This window comes from Diadema antillarum, unplaced genomic scaffold (genome assembly GCF_040938485.1).
Source record: "Diadema antillarum isolate AM-2024a unplaced genomic scaffold, OU_Dant_1.0 seq00000817_RagTag, whole genome shotgun sequence".
Lineage (NCBI taxonomy): Eukaryota > Metazoa > Echinodermata > Echinoidea > Diadematoida > Diadematidae > Diadema > Diadema antillarum.
The window spans coordinates 655489-675292 of record NW_027271695.1 but is presented as its reverse complement, the minus strand read 5'-3'; the positions used below and the strand labels follow the sequence as shown (position 1 = coordinate 675292).

General features: G+C 38.9%; 1 protein-coding gene across 1 annotated transcript in view; it reads right to left on the bottom strand.

Annotated features, from left to right (window-relative positions):
* Window positions 1–5675: 5675 nt before the first annotated feature.
* Window positions 5676–19804, bottom strand: part of LOC139739765 (uncharacterized) — a 119321-nt gene continuing 105192 nt past the window's right edge. The window contains exons 11-12 of the mRNA XM_071650362.1: window positions 18229–18367; window positions 5676–5698 (exon numbers count right to left, since the gene is read on the bottom strand). Coding sequence (XP_071506463.1) covers window positions 5676–5698; window positions 18229–18367 — 162 coding nt within the window. The remainder of the gene's footprint in view (window positions 5699–18228; window positions 18368–19804) is intronic.

Sequence of the window (19804 nt, the reverse complement as noted above, 5' to 3'; positions counted from 1 at the left end):
AAAGGGAAATTATCTTTCACACCGCGGCGACGGAGAAGTGCAGCGCTGTCCGCCCGATGAGGTCACAAGATGCGCCGACGTCAAGGAAATGTCGGTCGCAGCTCATCACCCAAGATCAATTCAGATAATAGCCAATCAGTGCCCTCAATTAAACGACACCCCGACCGCCAGTCATGAGGGCTTATCAATAAATCGCCGAAAGACCCGATAATTTAATTGCGGAATTGACCCGCATAGTGACACACAAACTCCCGATTCCAGAGCCGAATTCGTCTTCCCTCCTCAGTCAGAATTTCGTCCCAGCTTACTTTCCATTTACCACAAGACAAAGTGCTTTTACACTTAATGTTGAAAGGGGAATCTCGATCAATTAAACCCGACGCCCAGCTCGGATCAGGACGCATCCACCATAGTTACTGGGTCAGGTGACTGACACCGTGTTCTCAATTAGCATTTTGATTGGTCGAAACCATAGAATGCTTCATTTTTTCAAACTAGAACGCCAAAGCCTGCAGTGTCAAATTGTGGGTTTGACCCATAGGTTTTCATGAACATACTACTTGTGCATGTCTCTAGATGGGAAAATCATTCAAGATTCATTTACAGTGAGATATCGGACAGGTCTCACATGTTTCCCGTTCAAATTATTGTTTAACATTATGTAAAAAGAGGCAAGATTGTAGCTAAACCTAGAACTCAGCTCAATGTTCAAATTGACTACAGCTGATAGGATTACCTCAAATAAAAAGAATAGTAGCAGTCTCACTAAAAGCACACATATGAGAGTAATGTGATTTCAAATTTGATTACCTCAAACAAAAAGAATAGTAGCAGTCTCACTAAAAGCACAGATATGAGAGCTATGTAATTTCAAAGTTTGCTGTTTTTTTACAAACATATTATTGGTCATAACCATGTGTGTAGATTGGATGAGATGATGATTTTTGTTACCTAACAGGTCTCCAAGTGCTGTATACACCATACATTTACCCAATCTAATTTTCAATGAATCAGGACTAATTTATGATTGTGGAGTACAGTATTATCATGTATCTTGTTTATGTACAACAATGTGCTGCATGTTTGAATGTATGCATGCATATTGCGTTCATGTCAGGATCAGAGGTACCCGTATTATTTTCACATGTTCTTCAATTTGCAAAGATAAAGAAATTTGCAAAGATGAAAAAAAATATGGCATATATAGTAACCAACACACAAGTCTTTGCTGATTTATAAACCCCAAACATTACTTTCTATGACTTTTGGTGTGTTTTTTTTTGATCAAATGATACTTGTGATGCCATGAAAAAGACTGAAACACTGTGCTCTAAATGCCATTTGTGGATGCAACCATATCAGTTTCAGGACCACACTCATTGCCATAATATGTTTCACTTCTGGTTGTCAAACGAGGGCGCGATCTCTTCTCCAATTGAAGATGCACGTTCTCGATGCCAGCTGCCTGCCGCGGATAGAATTGTCGATGTCTAATTGGGCTGCACTATGTCCGGATAAGAGCGTAAGAGTTGCAAAAAGTACCATTCTCGACTCCGAGCCCAGACTTTCCCATCATCCCGCTCACCTCCGGACGGCAGTGTGACGGGTGTGGGTTAGGCAACTGAAAGGAGACATTGACAGGTCTTGCACCTTGCATGACGCCCCCACCAACACCCTAGCCCTGAAATTTGATTCCACTCTCAATGGTCTTTTTATATAGTGTCCACTTGCCATTATCAACCTAATAAAGCCTGCCGTGAATAAAGGGAGAACACGGCACATAGCAACACCAGGATTCTCTCTTGTTGAATCTTGTCCAAACAATTAGCGTTTGGCGCTTCAATTATCCTCGATTATCGATCGGCGAAGGAGAGGGGGGATTCAACAGCGATCGCGCGCAGAAAATCGGGTCCGCAGTCACGTCGGACACCTATCGGTTTCTGCAGATGGTCGCCGGATGCGAGAGCCGCTTACACGGGGAGGCAGTGTCATGCGGATATTGGCAAGAAAGTGCTGTGTAATTGAAAGAACAAACAGAGAGAGAGAAGAAAGAGGGAGAAAGGAATATAAGGAGATGATGGTGGCAGTCTCTCCATGTGAATGGGATGAATAGAATTTCTGGTGTCAGCAAGTGGTCTCTAGACTCTGGTGGCGGGTGATTAACTCATCGGCTGCTGCAGCTTCCCCTGCCCACACTTTGACAAACCAGGTATGTGGAGGCTCCAGGGTTGAAAGTGTTGCAGGAGAAATGTAAGGAATGAGTTAACCCCTGTGGCACACCATGCAGTTCTGCAACGCACGCACCACTGAATGCCCCACGTCCGGGAAGGGGCCCGGAGAGGAGGGTTTGAGGCGACAACGGGGAGACAAAAACGGCCGTGGCATCAGATGTCAGCCCCAAAGACCTCGGCAGGTGGAAGATGTGTGCAGAGATGCACCCTCCCTGAAAGGCGTGTCCCACCTTCAATGCTCCTGCCTCGTTGGCTGGAGGAAGGGACAAGTGAGATGTTGTCATGTGATCAATGATCAAGGAGGGAGATAAGGTGAGGTAGTGACTTTTCACACCTGCCTGAGACTTTCTCAAAGATGATGCTAGATACATTCTATTCTCCCCTCCTTTTCTTTTTTTTACTTTAATTCACTGCATCTCTTCCAATCGAGTTATTCAAAGAATATCCCAGATCTTCTTCCACTGCCTGTTTTTCTTAACAGCTACTTTGTTAAGGTGAAATGAAATGAAATGATAGCAGTAGCACGGCAAGACTTCAAAGATGCTCCTTTCATTTCAACATCAATACACAGGTAGTGAAAGTTGTTTTTTTTTTCTTTAGATGCTTAAAAAAAAAATCAAAATTAAAGAGAAACAGACTCTATAGAAAGTGAAAGGGTGCATCTCATGGAGGCTGTGAACAATGGAAAGTGTCAAAAAGGGTGTGACAAATGTCTCTTTCAAAAACTTCAAAGGATATATGAAAAAATCACATCCAGGCACAAACTGCCACCCTAAGAATCATCCGTCAAGCAAGATTTTGAATGATTGGTCTTATTAACTGCAGCTGAAATATCATTGCTAACAGCAACAAATGAAGTCCACAGTACCTGACATATATCTGTTCTCTTTTTCTCCCTTTCTGTCAACTCTTGTTCTCTCGGTCTGAAAGGAGAAAAACTTTAACTTTGGCTTGTTTTGGGCAATTTGAGAAATAAATTGTATAAAACAGACTGCCCCTGAACTCTCACACTGTAAAATGTGTTAATGCCATGGTGTGCACAGAAAGAGAACAGACAAACATAAGATTGGCAAACACATGAGAATTTTACTTGAATAATCAGTGCCTTGCTTTTTTTTTTTAAAACGAAACAATTTTTCACAGGTCTCTCTGAGCTGAAAACGATGTTTATGTACACATGTACATGAACAGAATCATGTGCCAGATGATCACATGATGTAGCTAACTGGTTTGGCACTTCTCCTCACTTGCCATGAAAGTCATCATTTCTTCTTCTTTTTTAATGAACAAGAAACAAATACCCATCTTGCATTGAAAATCTTGTGTCCAAAAGAATGACATCTCCCAGTGAAAACATTTTCCTGAACTATGGAGTAAGAAAATGTGGATTTACATTGTTCTAGGTGGTGAATTTTGTTGCTGAATAGTCAATTAACACATCAATCCAACTGATGCGAAAACCCCTCAAAATGTGTCCGTACAAACTATATCCCAACTAAGGACATATGCTGCATGCATTTACAAGAGTTGTGAATGCGTGGAATCACCCCTTCAGCATTAAAAACACTCCTGTCCAATTAACACACCCCCCCCCCAAAAAAAAAAAAAAAAATCCTTTTGCATCCATCCCTCCCAACCTTGATATATACAGTAGTCTCGCTGGCCCCAGCAGAGCCGATCTCTAGTGGAACCCCGGCCCCACACACCTTCCACGCGATTACACAGGCTCATGATGAGCTCCCGACACGTTTGGAATCGCCAAGCGAGGGCGATGCGCATCGACATTGCCACCTCGCCCCGTGGGACTCCCTTTCCCCTTCTTCCCCCCTCCCCCTAGCTCCACAGCCTCCATTCATCTAGCTGGAATCTGTTTAATTGCGAAAGGCACATATGTGCTTGCAGAGGAGGGGGCGAGGGAAAGGATAGTCAGATATGAAGGGAGGGTATAGTTTTGTTTCACTGTCGGAGGACAGATCCCATACCAGGATTGTGAAATTGGATGGAAAATCACGCGAGTGAACACATACTTTCCCCCCATCTCATCGGCCGGCCATGTTGTGAAAATATTAAGAAAACAGCTCGGAGATCTCGCGGGGGTGCCAGGGATGAGCTTCAAAGCAAACAAGCCAATCTGATTTCTCACACTTCATTTTTTTTTTCTTTCTGCTCTGTGTCTTTCCATTTTCCCCTCTGCTATTCCTATTTTGGCAAGTGTCTTCCTGTTTATTGACACCCTGCCAGTTCCGGGCAATTATAGCCTCTTGTCACCTTTGGCAACTTTCTGATTTCATCCCTTTCTTCAATGTTTCATTTCACTTGTATCTGGCTAGTCTTGCAGAAAACGGGACTACCTCCTAACCAATTTCACACTGAGTTACAAAGCGTTCTTTGAGCTCTTTTTCTTACTTTCCAACAGTTTTTCTTCTTCTTTTTTTTTTTTTTTTTTTTTTTTTTTTGGGGGGGGGGGGTTAGGGAAGGGCTATTTTCATTTATAAAAGTTAAATACACAACCCAAAAGAGGTAAGTACAATCACCCACGAGTTGTTGCTGTTGTTGTTTTTCCACCACACTGTTATTCTGTACTCAACATGCCACTGCCCAAGATTTAAACTAAAAAAATGTCAGATGTTGCAATTTTCTGATCAGCCTAGAACTGAAAAGAGAAACATTTGACACATGCCAGATTTTGATAGCTGCTCGCGATGAATCATGGGCACATAAATCATGGGTCTGAAGACTGACGTAAGATCAGAGGTGTGACTCCAAACAACTTTCCCAATGCATCAGTGTGTTACATGCACTTACTACCAGTTTTCCAATTTTCGCACGCGGAGATTGCACTTATTCGAACGACGGGACGATGCGTCATACCATTCCAAAACCGATGCACGTACTAAGCTGGTTTCACACGAAGATAAACACTGAAAACAGATATCTATGGAGAACACATGCACAGAAAAAAGGGAAAAAAATTCAAGAGCGTCACAAAAAAGAATAATAACGAACACTCTTGCATATATGGCCGTGATATTAGACTAGCGTGCAGCCACTCCCTAAAGTGTCGTTAATCTCATCAAACCTTGGATGCGGGCAAAATGACAGCAGTTCTCATCGCAAAACACATCAAATGTCAAAGGTCAACTTATGATACGATACAGGATGTCCCGACGGCATGTCCGTATTGGGGGGAAAAACCCTGGCATTTTTTTTTTCTTCTTCTTTTCTCTTTTGCCCCGGGTTGGGTGAAACCGGATAGGGCCTGCGTAAATTCGAGCGACGATGTCATTACTGCTCTGAGACGTTGGTGGCAAGGAGCAGCCGATTTCCTGGCGCTGCGGATGCGACATTGCGCAGCTCTCTTCCCACCGATTCCGGCCCGTGTTTAACACATGTAGACTCTTGCAGTGGCGAGGCAGCCATTTATCACTTATTCATGTGGGCTGTCTAAAGCTGCTTGGGCCGCAGCGCTGACAAAGGGTAAAAAGGAAGGGGGATGAAATAAGAGAAGAAACTTTTTCTCTGATGGTGCAAAAAGAAAAAAAACGAAGAAGAAAAAAAGTGATCACTGACAGTCTAGATTACCAGTCTCATTTATCACGCGTGAGGTGAGCTTGGTCTGAGAAGGATGAGCCAAAATTCTCTTCTCCAGGGATTCGGGGGGGGGGGGGGGAGGGGCTAGAAAAGTGGTCATCCCAAGGAAACCTGACAATTCTTGCACAATTAAAGAACAAAAAAAGGAAATATACCTTCTTTCTCTTTCTCCCCCTTCCCATCCCCCCTTTCCTGCTTTCATCTGCCCCACTTCTCTGTGTTTCTTCTCCTTAATTCCTTCACCGTCCTCCTTCAGTTTCTCGTCTTTCTTTCATTTCTCATTCTCTTTCCATCCCTCCCCCTTTCCCGCTCCACAAATGTAACATATTCCTGTTTACAGCAGAATGTTGGAACCAGCGAGCAAATACTGAAAAAAACATGGGAAACATCTTTATCATATCTAACAAGTCATTTTTGGAGGGGTTGCACATTTGTTTGATAATGGTGCTTGGGCTACCAAACCAAGATGAGAACAGATACTCCCTCTCCCCCATCAGCCCATTTTTTTTTTTTTTTGCAACTCTCATGAGAATGGCTCAGAGGAAAGTGTGTCACAGAAAAGCATCAAGTTCCCTGCCACAATACTTTTTTTTTTCTCTCTCTTTTTTTTCCCCCCATTGACACTAAGATTAGTGTGATCGGTGCTGCTGTCGTACATCACCTATGGCATTATGGGTTAATACTATGAATACAAATCAATATTTGTTTTTTGCTTAAGTTTGTTTGTTTGTTTGTTTTTTGCTTGGCTTTGAAAGAAAGGCTGGAAATAAAGTATGCCCCTTTTCACGACTGACCTGAAATGTAATACTTGATCTTCACATCTCCACCTATATCGTGCCTCTCATCCGGTCTCTCATAACGGGAACAGGGCCTAATTTTCGAAACCCATCACCATCACTGCCTTCACACAATCGAGTACGAGCGCAGATGGAAGCAGAAACCGACAACTCACCTTCACGTTTCCCGACGAGAACAGTCATATCTTAGTCACATACAGGGTAATGAGTGCAATGCATACTTTCTTTTCTTCTCAAATTCCTGAGAGTGGAAGAATATATCTCACCTACACCACCAAAATTTGAATGAGGAAAAAAATATCCCCAGAGAGGAGATTGTTGTGAATATGATTCGGTGAAATCCAGAAAAAATATATATTTCTTTAAAAAAAAGAAGAAGAGAGGTGACAGATCAATGGGAATCGCTGCAAACTCTGGCAAAGCAGAAGCATGACAGAAGAGTAGTCAACGAAGCATTTCATAAAGTGGCACTTTCGATCTGGTGATTCAAAATTGATTTGTGATCAAGGTTCCTCTACATGCGTGTTTAAAGAAAATCTTATGTGTACATCCCGGCCATCTGTGTTTCATGTATCATATACAAATAGAACATAAATACTTGATACATCTCTTGTAGCATAAAGAAGTGACTGATGTTTTGCTGGTAATGTCAGTCAAATTTTTCTGTCAAGCAATATCCTCAGCAACAACAATTTCCACATTTATAGAGTGAAAGAAATATGGGAAGCTGCTCAAAAACTATCACAGTCCTATCACACGGACAGCAACTTCAAGATGGCAATATAATTTTTTTGTTGAACAAAGATTTCTCAAGCTTTCAACCATAGTTTACAAATCTTTTCATTTTACTGACGTTGCAGAGAAACTGCCACTTTCCAGTTCAGCTAGCTTCATTGTCATCAAACCAGGAAAAAAAAAGAAAGAAGGAAGGAAAAGAAAAGAAGACAGATATCAATCAATCAAACAATCAATATGAGTCCTGTCTCGGACAATTAAACCAGCAAGATGATGCCACAATCTGAGATTGTCCTTCATATGGTTTGATTCCTCTTTTGATGTTTTAGTCCTTTGAAGTCCCCTTCTTCATTTGCCAAGGTCATGAGTTTTAAAAGATTTTTTTTTTTTTTGTTACTCGTTCTCTTTCAAGTACCACATGGGACCGATGCCAAAATCTGTCCCAGGGGCCACTCTGCAAACATGAACAAAGAAAAGGCAAAGAAGAAGAAAAAAAGGGAAAACAAAACAAAGCAAGACAACACAGAAACATCCCCGCACAGATCTGAAGATTTACTCTTCTTAAAACAGAAGCCATTATTGGCAGACTTTCTAGTCAGACTCCAAGGTATAGAGAGAGAGTGAGACCTACAAGGTTGGGACCCCCAGAGGTGCCATCTACTGCCAATCTGCTATTGTTGGAGGAAAAGACACACCCACTGGCCCTTGTGGAGTAATGGTCTTGAATAGACCAACTGCTTGGACCATGTCAGTCCCCTTTCACATTCGGAAACAAAACTGAGCAAAAATCATCACTTCAATTACTTAACCTACATATCTACAAATTGTGGTTCCACCATTTCCTTTTCCATATGCTATTTACGCCAAATATTTCATGAGGTTTTTATTTCTGCAAATTTCGCGAGTCGGGTGTTATTCGCGTAATTAAAGACACGCAGAAATAATGATGCTGATCCCGATATGAACGTGACGCACAGGTATACATATTTCCGTTCAGTATATTACTCCACAATTGCAAATTTAACCACTCGCAAAATCGTTGGAAAGTCCCGATTCGCGAAAATTAGACTCGCTGAATATATGACGTGTACAATACCCCTTCCCCTTTCATAAATTTTTCTTTTTTAAGAGAAGTTGAGACTGAAATTATGTAGATTCAACAGGGGAGAGAGAGAGAGAGAGAAAGAACAAAAAAGAGGAAATTGAGGAGGATTGAGGAGGATTGAGGAGATTGAATGACATGTATATGTAATGTCCCTAAATGAAGCTCTTTTACACAAGAAAAAGTAAATGTATGTTCTTCCCCGGTAAAACATTACATACATTGCAAGGAGTGTAAAAATATCAAATTCTATTTTCTACTTTGTACTTGTTTCTTTCTTTATTTTGAAATCCCCCACGAAGGTGACTGCTTTTCACATGGTTATTGCAATATTCAATCTATCATATTCACCTTTTTTTTACTGTGTATGGTACAAATTCTAAATGTTAGTGGTTCTCATAGTAACAACAACAACAAAAACTTTCCTCCAGGTTTCAATGTACTGATGCAAGACTTTGTAGGCATAGTTTAACTGGTCACAGAAAAGTTCCATTTTATTTGCTTTCTTGAAATACAATTGCTTTGAAAAGAATGACATTGTAAATACTAAATAAGTGCACTACTCATAGTTAAGGGCAGTAAGCTCTTGATGAACTTTCTAAATTCGATCAATCTCAATAAGTATTGGTTTGGTTTAGCAGCACTATCAACATGACACTTTATATCATAAACCATATATTTTGCAGTGATTTCAATTTGACAAATTTCATGAGCCACTGATAATCACAAAATGGAAACCACACATAGATATTGCTTCCTGGAATCAGATTACAAAATTGAATGCAATATCGTCTCTAGGATGCAAAGTAGCTAAATTTTCTTTTGGAGAATGAATAATGCTTATTTCTCACACTGTTGCATGAGCTTTCCATTATCAATTCAACCACTTGTGAAACTGCCTTACAAGTCCTAATTCACTTTAATATTATCATTCTTGCAAAATAAATGGCATATACAGTATGTGCATATATACATGAAACATAGTATGCTTGCTTTATATACCTTTTATCAATTCATGTATTCATCCATCTAATCATTCATAAATATATGAATGCTTAGGTGGGCAATCTAAAGAATTCTAATTTTTTCTAGAAATAATGATTTTCATAAAAAACAGTCAATGGCAATTAGAACTGCCTGTAACATACAAAATGTTACAAACTGCAAAATAACTTCAATCTATAAAATAAAACTGGCACTGTACAAAAAATAAATACCTTGTCTTACCAGTATATTCCCCAGCTTGCATTTACGTAGCTCGCTGAAAGATATGTAATATATTAGTATCTGTAAAGCTGAACAAGGCTTATCTAATTCAAATTCATGAATTTTTGCATCAAGTTGTTGTCTTTTCTTTTCAATCTGTAGTAAAGGTTTGTAATTTCAACAAGGTTTAAAACAAGGCTTATACTTATAGTTAAAGGGGATGGCTAGTAACTGATCAGTGGGAATCAGTGGGAATGCTGAGGGATGATTGTTCCAATCCTTGTGGGATTCATTTAAGAGTACATTATATATCTATTCTTGTGTGAAAATTATTTGCTTCAGAATGGTCTCATATTCAAGTAATGTGCAGTTTAATGTTTCCAGGTAAGCGTCCCTGGTCAGTGACGGGGCATTAATCTGCACATTACTTGAATATGAGACCGTTCTGAAGCAAATAATTTTCACACAACAGTAGATATATAATGTACTCTTAAATGAATCCCACAAGGATTGGAACAAACATCCCTCAGCATTCCCACTGATTCCCACTGATCGGTTACTAGCCATTTCCTTTAAGCAGGACGGTTAGTAAAACATTTTGGTTCAGTGGATAAGACTGCAGTCTCTCAATCATGAGGTCAGTGATTCAAATCCCCTGGCAGCGGTGGTTGTGCTCTCAGGCCTACTATTTAAGTGGTCTTCTTGAGGGGACTTTAAAAAGCCATCAATCCCATAGGAGAATGCTCAATAGCATTCAAGTGATTCCTTCGTGGACAAACAAAATGAATCCACACAAACAATTACACACGAGTGAGGCACTACTGCTAACAGATGAATGACACTTACAAAAGATGAAAGCAATTCAATTGTGATAATGTTCACTAAAGTTGCAATATGTGCATGGAAACACCTTCTCTATCTTGAGAGAGAATACATATAAATATAAATATATATATATATATATATATATATATATATATATATATATATATATATATATATATATTATATATATATATATATATATATATATATATATATATATATATATATATATATATATATATATATATATATATATAATATATTATATATATATACACATGGGTGCAGATTTCAAGGAGACTTCCATGGCTTCAGATAGGAGGCAAGATTCAATCTATCTTTGGAATGTTTACTGCCATATTTTGCGTTATTATTTTGAAAGATGAAGCTGTAAAATCCTTTATCTCCTTTTATGCAAGAAGCATCATATCAACAATAGAATGTAATGAATTCACAGACTTGTACTGCAAAATGCACAGGAAAAAAGACAATATGCTCTCTTTCATTTTGTTTTTCAAATCCATTTTGTATTTTTGAGGAACCCAACTGTTTGTACCTTATTGTTTATTGGGTAACTCAGACTGTTACAGAGATACATTCGTATCTCAAAAATATTACCGCAAAATAAGTGGAAAAATGATTTTGATAACACACTTAGTCGCAAAATTTGCAGCACTAACAAACCATTTTTTCTTTGTCAAATGAAAATCATTCAGATTTTTGCGACACTCCCTTCTGAATAAAGATCAGGTGTGGTTAATGACTTGCTTGCCGGCAAAATACCAGTGAGATTACAACAAACAAAGTCTTAACCACCATATTAAGATTACAATCTGAAAAGGGTCCTGCAATCCTAGCATCCCATATTGTTACTCCTCTGCCAAGACCATCTCGTCTTAAATGACTTTGTATCTGGGCCAGACTGTGTGAAGGATGTCAAAAGAGGGAGATTTCATCCAATCCCCGGGACACTGCTTTGTGCTCTCGCATCGATCCAAGTTTGATTCAAACTTCTCCCCAGCCCGGCAAAGGAGATCCCCATCCGCCTTACAACTGATGTTGAGATAAATACCAGAAGGTGGAAATAAAGAGACAATACTGCCATTGAGGGCGCCACAATCAGAATCAAGCTCAGCTTTGTTCCTTCCATTGAGCAACTCGACTAACCCCTCGGCTTATCAAATCAATACCGCCGACATCCACCAGGGGGAGAACAATGGCCCTCCCAACAGGTAGACATCCGAGATCCAACCATTATTTATTCACGAGAAACAGCATTGGTTGCACAATGAAACAAAAGGGGAGTAAAGCAAAGCGCAACAAAAGGGAAGACGACAAATGCCGAATAGAGCAAGGAGAAGAATGGGTGCTGCTCGCACCAAAAGTTTAGACGAACAATGTTCTTTGGCAGGTGCACAATCGACACTTCGACGGCGAAGATTAATTATTGACGTGACATGGTCAATTTTACCTCAATGAGACCTGCATTATTAATGATATCAAGTCCTCTACTGGAAGATAGATGAAAGAGATGCGGCCTTCCATCCTTCATCCATTGATCTGCCAAAATCACTATCGCCATGGCAACTGTGTATAACTTCGCACCAGCGCCGATCGATCTCAAGTCATCTGATAATCTTACACAAATCTATACAAAGGACCCCCTCATGAGAGTCAAGATTGACCTGAAAAAAAAAAGAAAGGAAAGAAAAAGAAATCGAAGAGAGATTGAAAGAATGGAAACACCAGTTGCCTTGCTCGTATAATGATCTATTTGGGTTTGGATAAGGTAGTCCTTCCTTGAGATAAAAGTTTATTTACCTTTGTTCTTTTTACCTCATTTGAAAGCCCAACTTCTGTCTTAACTGAAAATCAGATGCACTGGGGATAGCCTTATTCTTTTGTAAGTTCATCAAGGTGACCTAAATTTTGTCAGAATACAGCACTTATCATAAAAAAAAGTTGGCATAAAATGCAAAGCTTCATACACTTAGTCAGAAGAAATGTAAAATATTACCTGAATTTCACTTTTCAAGTTTTTCTACCCAAAACTCAACATATTTCCAGTTTCCTGGTGAAAAAAAAGTAGACTCTGTCTAATATTTGTCACTCTGGAAGAAATGCTGTCATTCGCCAACTGCAAGGGCCACATAAAAGCTTCTTTGAGCTTATCAACACTCCAGTCATGTGTAGTGCGGTAGCTCCTCCTAATGCGAAAATGAAGTAACTTCGCTCACGAGCAATTTTTTCAGGCATTACATAAAATACTTCCCGAGTTACACACAAAGAACTAAGACGCGATGAGTGCTCCAGACATTGCTCATTCACAACATGTTATCCATCTCCAGGAGAAAATGCTTGAAATATTTCCGGGAAAAAAAAAATGCTCTCAGCATTTAACAACGGCGGACAAAAGATCTTGAGAGTTCAACTCGCCACACTTGAGAACGGTGGTGAGATCACGGTGAAAGCTAGCCAGCATTTCTCAGCGTATTTCATACAATGCACGCCTGAATCACCTTAAATGTGTAAGTCAGTCTTCCAATACTTTTTTTGTAAATACAAAGGAGAGGAGTGATAAATGCAGTATGGCTCAATTGCAGCTTCTGAACATATTGATCTGTCGAACCTCGATACAGCATGCAAGAAAGATGTTCAAAAAACCACAAGACACTTGATATTGATAAATATACACAACAGGCTGCAACTTCCCTACTCCTAAAGAAGCAGGTAAAAGGCCTAGCTGCTAAAAGCATCTTTACATGTATTGATTCCCGTTTCTTTTTCCCAAGAACCTTTCATCACTGTGGACATGTTAACTTTGAGAGATGTCACAGAAATGCGAAGGAAAATCACAAGGGATATATATAGTCATTGTGAGATCAGCGACTGGAGTAGGTATGCCTACTAAAAAGTTTCATTGAGGGGGAAATTTTTATTTTTAATACTGGATCAATATACTAAATAGGAAAACTGTTAAGTCAAATATTAAATCAAGTGATTCCTATTCAATCTCTTTATTTCCTTTGAAAGTACTAGTGTGGAATGGAGGAATTGAAATCATTATGACTGGACAGTAAAAACACTAAACCCTAAAAGCTAGAACACTCTTTCCAGTCCTAGAATTCCCTGCTGTTTGCAGTTCTATGAGTTTATAAAGAAAATGACTTTTTAACCCACTGAGGATGAACTGATGTCATTACAACACACGTTTCCCATTGACACCTGCAAGAGTACTAGTCTTGAACAGGTTATTTTACATGTTTGTGTTTATTTATCTATTTATTTATTTATTCATTCATTCATTTACTTATTTATCTATCTTTAAACTCATTTAGCTAATCTACTATCTATTTGTTCATCAATTCATCAAATCATTGTTTTTTTTTTTATTTTTTCATTTATTCATTCATCTATGTTATTATAGTAATCTATTTCTCCAATGATCTATTCATTTCTTCATGTTTTTCACTCATTTATTAATTTTGGCAGATCCCATTCTCTAATAACACATGATTAGTCTTTATACCTGCGCTACTGATATACTGACGCCAAATGGAGTGCTTAAACTCTAGGAGACAGCAACACCGACCACCTAATCTCAGGCATACAGAAATCACTTTTGTGGAAACTCTGCTCCCTGGAAATGTTGTTTTTCATCAAGAAGCATGAAGCCAGATGCAGAAAAAAAAAACAGTGAAAGTTTTACTGGAGGTGGATTACAGTTTAATACAGACTTCTGAATTTTTCACACATTCCAACCAAGCAGTGACACTGACCCCAGTTAATTATGTCAACCAGATGAGGCATGATGTCACTGCCTCGAAAGTTTGATATTTGTGTGTCATATCATCAAAACTATATTCTTGTGGATGGTTTTCTTTTCTTTCTTTCTCTTTTTGGTGCATCATTGATTAAGCATCAATGAACTCACACTTGAAAGGAAATTTTCATTACATACACATTGAAAATACAGAATGTTTAGTGCAAAATTTCTTCTGTTTCTATTTTTTCAACAAAAAAGGGAAATTCAGCGGATATTTGCATGTAAGGCATTAGGAGTGTCACAAGTCAACATCATCAGCTCCTTGTTCACTTTACATATATGTCAGAGACAAATGTACATCATTTTGTGAAAATGTGTGAGACTGGTAAATTTATTGAATTCTGTAACTTTTGGTAAATCTTTAGCAGAAATTCGATGAAACTTTTGCTTTTGTTTTGCATGAAAGAGCTCGATTATATTCCTTGCAATCATTTCAAACATGGAGTGAAGGAGCTTCACTCTGAAGAGTGAGGCATCTCTGCCCCAGCAGAAGCACTCCTTCGACCACACCGATTTGTCATGGCATAAAAGATACAACTGTATGGTCAAGTCAGCACATAAGGAGCGGTCAAGTGCAGTCGTTCTTAAGCCTGGATCATGAGAGCAAATCATCACCACAAGACAGTTACGATGGAGCCTCTCTCCTTGAGAGGGAGATACTGGCTGGCATGGCAGGGAAAGGACAGTCCAGACTAATTCTCCAATCTTTTCTCTTTTTTGGGGGGTCTCATTCTTCAATTCTTGTGGTGGTACTAAACAATGAAAAAGTGGAGGGGAAAGGGGAAGGACGGTACAGTCACCTGCTCTTGGCACATTAGGATAAAGCTTACGGGAGAGGAGAGGGGCATCACATCTTCCCCACCTGTCTCCAGTATCAAGGAGTCAAGAGATAACCCACTTGAGGACCGCTAATCATCCTCTCTCAACCCCCACTACCCCCCCCCCCTTTTCAAAAGTTCATTAGCGAAATTAGAGTGCAGCGGTAGTGACCTTGCATAGAATGAGGTTTTCTATCCAAGCTCTTTTACTTGGTCGGCTCTGTCTCTGCCCTTGTAATTACCTCTCTCTCTCTCATCATCTCTGTCTAGTCATGTTTACAAACAGGTTTCCTTGACCCCACTCTTAGTACAGACCACACTTCATCCTCAAGTGGCAAGGTTTTGAATGTTGCAAGACATGCGATGACCAGGGAGGCGTCCCTCCCTGCAATGACCAACTGAACAAGAACATACGCACACACAAACACACATATACACACACATGAATGCTCAAACACACGGAGGATGCTAGAGAAATTTCAGGTAAAGAAATGCACATTCTCTTTGATAAAAAAAAAAAAAACAAATCTATATTCACTCTTGAATTGAGCATCAGTTCTGCAAAAGGTAGGAAGATCATCCAGAGTGGGCAAAAGCTCTCATCTGCAAACGCATTTCAAGAATTTCGATGATGATGGTAAGGGGTTGCACTGACAAACAGACTCATTATAGTGACCTCTTATTGACATTTCATTTTTTCAAAAAGGAGTATTTTTTTACAAGTAAAGGTGTAAAAACATTTTCTTGCATTTAAAAAAAAAAGATGAGTGAATAAAGAAAGAGGGGAAAAAGAAGGTAGAGAGATGGAGAAATCAATGAGATGGGGTAGACAGTCTCACTCTCTTGCCAAGGGAATTCCTACTCTGGAAGAGGCTAACAATACCGGAGGTTGGTAGATAATTAGGGTGAGCAATGAGGTGCGTGTTGTCTGGTGCTCTCTTGGGGTAGTTCAAGAGCAAATCAATACAGCACACATTAAAAATGGTGGGGGGGGGGGGGGTGCTGGGGGTAGTGGTAGGAAGGACAAAGGTAGAACGGGAAAGGGGGGCACTCCATTTTAGAAATCTGTCCTAGGAATTTGATGTTGGAGAAGTGTTAGTCACCTGTTGCTGCATGGGCTGGATTAAAAAAAAAACAACAACAACAACAACAACCCCCCCCCCCAAAAAAAAAAAAAAAAAAAAAAAAAAAACTGGCGAATCAACACAGCATCTCAACAGAAAAGAAGATTGATACAATGATACAATGGTACACAATAGGTTTTTTGGCGGGGACATTGATTTGTTGTAGTATGTAACAAAACAGGAATGTTTTCCATGTTGTTTACACTGATCAAAGTATTATGGGGCATCACATTGTGGCTTTCAATGGAATGGTATGCGTGTATATACAACCGATATTGATGGGCTGTTGAAGAATATTGGAGGTATTATGAACGGGTGAATGTTTCCTAACAGAACACATTGATTTGGCATGTCGACGAGCCTGTTTACGATGCCCAGAACTGCAAGGGGGCAATGTTGGAATCTCTGTACAATGAATAATTGATTCTGGAATGCATCTAACCCACAAAACAGCCACAGTACAACTATACAGATGTAAGACAAATAGATTGCAGTGTATCTCAAACTTGTGGATTAAGGTAATATTGATTTGCCACAGGTGTATTGTATGCAACTTACTTTGTACAGGAATAAGGGGGTAAATATTGAACTAGACATAAAAGTATAAATCCTGCTCAAATGTAAACTCACAATTTCACATATGCTACCATCATAGCTCCAAGCTTGACCAGGTTGATCAAGGTGAATTTTGAACTGGAAGACTTACATTTTTACACGTAATTACGTATTGTAACACTGTTCAATACAAATTTGTAGATGTTAGTATAGTCTTTTGTTTGTTTGGATGGATCTAAGCAAAATCATGGTTTGCATTCATGTCATTGTGAAAACAATTGTGATATTAAAGGACAAGTTCACCTTCGTAAACATAAGGATTGAGATAATGCAGCAATATTAGTAGAACACATCAGTGAAAGTTTGAGGAAAATTGGACAATCGATGCAAAAGTTATGAATTTTTAAAATTTTTGTGTTGGAACCGCTGGTTGAGGAGACTACTAATGCTCATGATGTCATATGAGTACAACAGTATAAAGAAAATGTAAAGAAAATTCAACATATTTTCACTTTTTTCGCATAATAAAAGAGCACTTGACTTGCCTCTTTCTAAAGGCAATGGGAATAATATTACCCATAGCATATGTCAGTAACGAGTCAAGGGAATGTGTACTTTTTTCAAAAGATGAAATTTTGTGAAATTCTCTTTATATTTTCCTTATGCTGTTGTACGCATGCGACATCATACACTGCAATAGTCTTCTCATCCAGCGGTAACTGCACAAAAACTTCAAAAATTCATAACTTTTGAACTGATTGTCCGATTTTCCTCAAACTTTCAATGATGTGTTCTACTAATATTGCTACATTCTCTCAATTCTTATGTAAATGAAGGTGAACTTGTCCTTTAAACAAAAATTGAATTTGAAAAAATCCTTAACTAGTATAGTCTTCTGTTTGTTTGGATGGATCTAAGCAAAATCATAGTTTGTATTCATGTCATTGTGAAACAATTGTGATATGGAACAAAATTCGAATCAAAAAAATCCTTTAAAAAAGTGTATGTACTGGTAGACAGCAAAGAGTCACAGGATATTTCTGCAATTTTCCAAACTATATCCCATGAATATGTATGAATGTGTTTCCAGTGGTGTGGGAGTGTACGTTGTATCTATATCCATGTGGAGACGTCATGGAACATTTTCCTGCTTTTCCAGCAATCTGTACTTAATCAGGTCTCCTTAATCTACAAGCACCATCTAATGACTTCAATCACATCAACACAGAAAGAAAAGTACATTTATACAAACATCCTCACTCACACACAAACACATAAACATACATACAAACAATAGTACACAAACACCAAGTAAAAGAATGCACACAGACATATTCATACACATACTGTATACGTGTACATGTACATACAAGTAGCTGCATGAAACTTTGAACACACACCAACACATACAAACTCACTTGAGACATTCTTGCACCACATAAAAGCCCAACTAACCTTCTTGCCGATGAGCCCAGGTTCTTGGTCCAACAGCTCCAACAGGACCGGAATGTTGGCCTTGGCTGACTCCATCATCCACCTCTTCTCCAGGGGTTCCAGCTGTAAGATGCAGATACACAAATTAATTAGCCTCCGTTTCTCCCGCAGAGCAAACAGAGTACCACAGTGTGATGTCATAGCCTTTCATCGCCATGGAAACTGGTTCTAAACAACCTCATCCGGCACAAGTGTTTATGCATGCGCCTGGTTCTGATCCAAGCTAAAACAAAAGACGGTGACATCATCACTTGGCTAAGTACTCTTTAGAGCTGGAAGTTGTTAAAGTCATTTATGGGTACCTCAAGTGCAGCAAAATGTGACATCATCAGAACCAAGTCTGTGAACTTATGCCTTTCTGCTCCTAAATTAGGAGCGATACTACTATAAGAACATTTTCAAAATGTGTCAGCTCAAGTCGACAAAATCTTGGAAGATCTTGAACATGGAAGAGAAACGTAACTGATTGGTTGACTGTCATTCTTCTTATTAACAGATGTGAAATGTTACCCAGTTTGAAGGACTTTTAGGAACTCAGGCCACATCTATACTTTTGGGGTCACAAGTCTATGTGTTAATGATTTTAAGTAACAAAAATCACACCAGTCTACACTGTGGCTGGCCTAATAGATTTCAAGTAACTTTTACCAAGCAGTCCCCTTTATAGCAGCCCCCTTCATAGAATTGTCTATGTTTGCACAAGATCCCATTTAAAAAACAATATTTCTCCTTAAGAATTGCACAAAGATTCTAGTTCAATCAGTGGAATTGAAAAAGTGGCCAAGTTTCTTAATTATTGTATTCATTTGTTTAGATTTTTTGGAGCATTGTCTACAAAAAAAAAACCAAACCTCCTAATTTCTAGGTTTTATGTACACATGACTGTGGATAAATTGAAAGCTGCTAGAAATTAATAAAAATCGCAACCTCTTTATGCCATAATGAACCTTTCTTTTCACTAAAAGCCAATAGTGCATCGCCCTCATGTGCATTGGACACAAACAGATATATGAATACTCACCTTTGTAGGACAAAGAAACAAATCTATTTCATGTTTTACAATGAGCATAAGTAAAACATCTCTTGCTACAATCTCACATTGTAAATTGCAATATCAAAGAAAATGTGCATTAATATACAAACACTGTGCAGTCACTGTACATCAATGCTGGGATTGCTAGAACCAAAAAAGAAATAAAAAGGAGATGAATGAACAAGGAGATGGGAATTGCAATGGTGCCCATATCCTCAAAAACAAAATGCTCAAAAGTAACTTTACCCATGCAGAGAGCAAAATCATGTCCACTTCTAGTCTATCATTATATTACTGTCACTGCCCACTTATGCCAAATATATATACTGTAGCATGTTAAATGGTTTTTAACATTGCTCACAGAGTAATGTGAGGTATAGATTTTTAAAGTCAATATAACATGTTTTCATGGAAAATGGCAAGTAACAACCAAATCAGTATCTCTTTCAACTAAGCAAGCCCTGGTA